The following is a 6,000-nucleotide window of genomic DNA, read 5'->3' as shown; positions in this document are numbered from 1 at the left end:
ATCTGCGTGTGTGTATCTGTGTGTGTGTGTGTGTATCTGTGTGTGTGTGTGTATCTGCGTGTGTGTATCTGCGTGTGTGTGTGTGTATCTGCATGTGTGTATCTGTGTGTGTGTGTATCTGTGTGTGTATCTGTGTGTGTGTGTATCTGCGTGTGTGTATCTGTTGTTGTGTGTGTGTGTGTGTGTGTGTCTGCGTGTGTGTATCTGTGTGTGTGTGTATCTGTGTGTGTATCTGTGTGTGTGTATACTGTGTGTGTGTGTACTGTGTGTCTGTGTTTATCTGTGTGTGTGTGTGTGTACTGTGTGTGTTTATCTGTGTGTGTACTGTGTGTGTGTGTCTGTGTGTATATCTGTGTGTGTGTGTATCTGTTGTTGTGTGTGTGTATCTGTGTGTGTGTGTGTATCTGTGTGTGTGTGTATCTGCATGTGTGTGTGTGTATCTGCGTGTGTGTATCTGTGTGTGTGTGTGTATCTGCGTGTGTGTATCTGCGTGTGTGTGTGTGTGAATCTGCATGTGTGTATCTGTGTGTGTGTGTATCTGTGTGTGTATCTGTGTGTGTGTGTGTCTGTATCTCTTTGTGTGTATACGTATCTGTGTGTGTGTACTGTGTGTGTGTGTGTATATCTCTGTGTGTGTGTATATCTGTGTGTGTGTGTGTGTGTGTGTGTGTGTGTGTGTGTGTGTATCTGCGTGTGTGTGTGTGTACTGTGTGTCTGTGTTTATCTGTGTGTGTGTGTCTGTGTGTGTGTGTGTATCTGTGTGTGTGTGTGTATCTTCGTGTCTGCGTGTGTGTATCTGCGTGTCTGCGTGTGTGTATCTGCGTGTGTGTGTATCTTCGTGTCTGCGTGTGTGTATCTGCGTGTCTGCGTGTGTGTATCTGCGTGTGTGTGTATCTGCGTGTGTGTGTGTATCTGCGTGTGTGTATCTGTGTGTGTGTGTGTATCTGCGTGTGTGAGTATCTGTGTGTGTATCTGCGTGTGTGTATCTGTGTGTGTGTGTGTATCTGCGTGTGTGTGTGTGTATCTGTGTGTGTGAGTATCTGTGTGTGTGTGTGTGTGTGTGTATCTGCGTGTGTGAGTATCTGTGTGTGTATCTGCGTGTGTGTATCTGTGTGTGTGTGTGTATCTGCGTGTGTATCTGCGTGTGTGTATCTGTGTGTGTGTGTGTATCTGTGTGTGTGTGTGTATCTGCGTGTGTGTATCTGTGTGTGTGTGTGTGTGTGAGTATATATACAGGGCAGTGGTGAGACCACACCCAGAGTACTGGGTCCAGTTTGGGCTCCTTGTCTAAGGAAGGACAGAGCTGCCCTCGAGGGAGACAATGAAGGTTCTCTAGACTGCTTCCTGGGATGAGGTGAGTGTCCGATGAGGAGAGGTTGAGGAGACTGGGCCGATATTCCCTGCAGTTTAAACGAATGAGAGGCGATCACATTGAAATGTGTAAAATTCTGAAGGGGTTTGACAGGGTAGATACTGAGAGACTGTTTCCCCCCCCCATCCCCAACCCCCCGGACTAGAGAGTCTGGAACACAGGGACACAGTCTCAGGATACGGGCTCGGACATTTCACACTGAGATGAGGAGAAATGTCTTCACTCCGAGGGTTGTGAATCTTTGGAATTCTCTACCCCGGAGAGAGCTGGGAATGTTCAGTCAGTGAGTAGATTCAGACTGAGGGGAGGGAGAGATTTCTGGATTAAAGATTTCAAGGCAGATGAGGAGAGTGCAGGAAAATGGTGTTCAGGAAGATCAGCCTCGATCCTGTTGAATAGGGGAGCCGGCTCGAGGGGCTGAATGGCCTACTCCAGCTCCTGGTTCTTATGTGGGTGCGGGGCTCACCACCCAACGGGGTGTGTGTCAGACAAAGCCAGCACTGGGCCCAGCCCCGGTGATGTGCCCTCTGAATGCTGGGTCACCCTCAGACCCTCGCTCTCACCTCTCCACTGAGTTGTACCAGAATCTTCAGCTCGTTGAGGGCCAGGCTCGTGGCCCGCTTCACTTTCAGACGCGTCTTGTCAAAGCACTTCATGGCATAACTGTGTGGTGGGATGGTGGGGCAGTGAGGAGTGTGTGGGTAGGGGTGGAGGGACGGGTCGAGGGAGGGTAAAAAGGAACAAAGATGTGGGTCAGCTGAGGGCGAGTCACCGGAATTCAGAGGTCACTCCCAGAGAGGGGCAGCACGCAGAACCCATCGTCGCGGAGGGATCGAGGGAGGGAGGGGCATGGGAGAGAGGGTCAGAGGGGGAGAGGGTCAGAGGGGGAGAGGGAGAGCGGGTCAGAGGGAGAGAGGGTCAGAGGGGGAGAGGGTCAGAGGGAGAGAGGGTCAGAGTGGGGGATGGGTCAGAGTGGAGGATGGGTCAGAGGGAGAGGGGATCAGAGGGAGACAGGGTCAGAGGGAGAGAGGATCACAGAGGGGGATGGGTCAGTGGGGTGAGGATAAGAGTGGGGGATGGGTCAGCGGGGTGAGGATCAGAGTGGGGGATGGGTCAGAGTGGGGGATGGGTCAGAGTGGGGGATGGGTCAGCGGGAGAGAGGATCAGAGTGGGGGATGGGTCAGAGTAGGGGATGGGTCAGAGTAGGGGATGGGTCAGAGTAGGGGATGGGTCAGCGGGGTGAGGTTCAGAGTGGGGGATGGGTCAGAGTGGGGGATGGGTCAGAGTGGGGGATGGGTCAGCGGGAGAGAGGATCAGAGTGGGGGATGGGTCAGAGTAGGGGATGGGTCAGAGTAGGGGATGGGTCAGAGTGGGGGATGGGTCAGAGTGGGGGATGGGTCAGAGTAGGGGATGGGTCAGAGTAGGGGATGGGTCAGAGTGGGGGATGGGTCAGCGGGGTGAGGGTCAGACAGGAAGGGAGAGATGCAGTATGGTGAGGCTCCGTTAGAAAGTGCCGTCACTGTTCGAACAGTCTCTCCAAGTGGATACATTACATCATCCCAGTGTCCAGCTTCTCACACTTGTACATCTCACTGAAGGAGCCTCGTCCAGTTCGTGTCTCAATCCGGAAATCGGTCATCACAGGCTGCAGAGGGAGAGAGAGAGAGAGAGACGGAGAGACAGAGAGATTGATAGACAGAGTGCGAGAGAGACAGAGAGAGAGAGAGAGACAGAGAGATAGAGAGAGAGACAGAGATAGGCATAGAGAGAGAGACAGAGAGAGAGAGAGACGGAGAGACAGAGATTGATAGACAGAGAGAGAGAGACAGAGAGATAGAGAGATTGATAGACAGAGAGATTGATGGAGAGAGAGAGACAGAAATAGACATAGAGAGAGAGAGACGGAGAGACAGAGATTGATAGAGAGAGAGAGAGACAGAAATAGACATAGAGAGAGAGACAGAGAGAGAGAGACAGCGAGACAGAGAGAGACAGAGACAGAAAGAGACAGTGAGAGAGCGAGACAGAGAGACAGAAAGAGACAGAGAGAGAGACAGAGACAGAGAGACAGAGATAGACATAGAGAGAGAGACAGAGAGAGAAAGGCAGAGACAGAGAGAGACAGAGAGAGAGACAGAGAGACAAAGAGACAGTGAGAGAGCGAGACAGAGAGACAGAAAGAGAGAGAGAGAGACAGAGACAGAGATAGACATAGAGAGAGAGACAGAGAGAGAAAGGCAGAGAGAGAGAGAGACAGAGAGAGAGAGACAGAGAGAGAAAGACACAGAGAGACAGCGAGACAGAGAGAGACAGCGAGAGAGAGAAAAAAAAAAGAGAGCAAGAGATCATTATTAATCCAGCCGTGAATGGTGGTGGACAATTAAACAACTAACTGGAGGAGGTGGCTCCACAAATATCCCCATCCTCAATGATGGGGGAACCCAGCACATCAGTGTGAAAAATAAGGCTAAAGCATTTGCAACAATCTTCAGCCAGAAGTAAAAGCAAAATACTGCAGATGCTGGAAATCTGAAAAAAAAAACAAGAAATGCTGGAACCACTCAGCAGGTCTGGCAGCATCTGTGGAAAGAGAAGCAGAGTTAACGTTTCGGGTCAGCGACCCTTCAACGGAACTGACAAATATTAGAAATGTCACAGGTTATAAGCAAGTGAGGTGGGGGTGGGGCAAGAGATGAGACAGGAGAAGGTGGAGATTGGACAAGGTCACATAGCTGACCAAAAGGTCATGGAGCAAAGGCAAACAATATGTTAATGGTGTGTTGAAAGACAAAGCATTAGTACAGAAAAGGTGTTAACGGACTGAAGATTGAACAGCAGCAAGTACAAACATGAAAAAAACCGTGGGTAAGCAAACTGAACAAACTAAGATGAAATGAAATAAACAAAAAAATGTAAAAAAGAAAAAAAGAAAAAATAACTAAAAATAAAAGTAAAATGGGGGGCCCGTCATGCTCTGAAATTATTGAACTCAATGTTCAGTCCGGCAGGCTGTAGTGTGCCTGATCGGTAAATGAGATGCTGTTCCTCGAGCTTGCGTTGATGTTCACTGGAACACTGCAGCAATCCCAGGACAGAGATGTGAGGATGAGAGCAGGGGGGAGTGTTGAAATGGCAAGCAACCGGAAGCTCGGGGTCCTGCTTGCGGACCGAGCGGAGATGTTCCGCAAAGCGGTCACCCAGTCTGCGCTTGGTCTCCCCAATGTAGAGGAGACCACATTGTGAGCAGCGAATACAGTATACTACATTGAAAGAAGTACAAGTAAATCGCTGCTTCACCTGAAAAGAGTGTTTGGGGCTTGGGATAGTGAGGAGAGAGGAAGTAAATGGGCAGGTATTACACCTCCTGCGATTGCAGGGGAAGGTGACATGGGACGGGGACGTGGTGGTGGGGGTAATGGAGGAGTGGACCAGGGTGTCGTGGAGGGAACGATCCCTTCGGAATGCTGTCAGGGGAAGGGAGGGGAAGATGCGACTGGTAGTGGCATCACGCTGGAGGTGGCGGAGGATGATCCTTTGGATATGGAGGCTGGTGGGGTGGAAAGTGAGGACAAGGGGAACCCTGTCACGGTTCTGGGAGGGAGGGGAAGGGTTGAGGGCAGAGGTGCGGGAAATTGGCCGGACACGGTTGAGGGCCCTGTCAACAACAGTGGGGGGGAATCCTCGGTTGAGGAAAAAGGTCATATCAGAAGCACCGTCATGGAAGGTAGCATCATCAGAGCAGATGCGTCGGAGACGGAGAAACTGGGAGAATGGAATGGAGTCCTTACAGGAGGTAGGGTGTGAAGAAGTGTAGTCGAGGTAGCTGTGGGAGTCAGTGGGCTTATAATGGATATTAGTAGACAACCTATCCCCAGAGATGGAGACAGAGAAGTCGAGGAAGGGAAGGGAAGTGTCAGAGGTGGACCATGTAAAGGTGAGAGAAGGGTGGAAATTAGAAGCAAAGTTGATAAAGCTTTCCAGTTCGGGCGAGAGCAGGAAACAGCACCGATACAGTCATCAATGTACCGGAAAAAGAGTCGGGGGAGGGAGCCTGAGTAGGACTGGAACAAAGAATGCTTGACATATCCCACAAAAAGACAGGCATAACTAGGACCCATGCGGGTACCCATAGCGACACCTTTTACTTGAAGGAAATGCATGGAGTTGAAGGAGAAGTTGTTCAATGTGAGAACAAGTTCAGCCAGGCGGAGGAGGGTGTTGGTGGATGGGGACTGGTTGGGCCTCTGTTCCAGGAAGAAGCGGAGAGCCCTCAAACCATCCTGGTGGGGATGGAGGTGTAGAGAGATTGGACGTCCATAGTGAAGAGGAGGCGTTTGGGACCAGGAAACTGGAAATTGTCAAAATGACGTAGGGCGTCAGAAGAGTCACGGATGTAGGTGGGAAGAGACTGGACCAGCGGAGAAAAGATAGAGTCAAGATAGGAAGAAATAAGTTCACTGGGGCAGGAGCAGGCAGGAGATCTTTCCTCTTCAGCTTCCAACCTCATAGTCCCACAACCCCGGACAGCCCGCTTCTACCTCCTTCCCAAAATCCACAAACGGGACTGTCCTGGCAGACCCATTGTGTCAGCCTGCTCCTGCCCCAGTGAACTTATTTCTTCCTATCTT

General features: G+C 50.8%; 1 protein-coding gene across 1 annotated transcript in view; it reads right to left on the bottom strand.

The window, feature by feature from the left end:
• LOC137361231 (beta-adrenergic receptor kinase 1-like) overlaps nucleotides 1-6,000 on the bottom strand; it is a 174,289-nt gene that overhangs the window by 112,141 nt on the left and 56,148 nt on the right. The window contains exons 8-9 of the mRNA XM_068026137.1: nucleotides 2,926-3,017; nucleotides 1,936-2,035 (exon numbers count right to left, since the gene is read on the bottom strand). Of these exons, the coding sequence (XP_067882238.1) occupies nucleotides 1,936-2,035; nucleotides 2,926-3,017 (192 nt within the window). The remainder of the gene's footprint in view (nucleotides 1-1,935; nucleotides 2,036-2,925; nucleotides 3,018-6,000) is intronic.

This window comes from Heterodontus francisci, unplaced genomic scaffold (genome assembly GCF_036365525.1).
Source record: "Heterodontus francisci isolate sHetFra1 unplaced genomic scaffold, sHetFra1.hap1 HAP1_SCAFFOLD_1056, whole genome shotgun sequence".
Classification (NCBI taxonomy): Eukaryota; Metazoa; Chordata; class Chondrichthyes; order Heterodontiformes; family Heterodontidae; genus Heterodontus; species Heterodontus francisci.
Note: the sequence above shows the minus strand (reverse complement) of the source record. Positions and strands in the feature narration are given on the sequence as shown.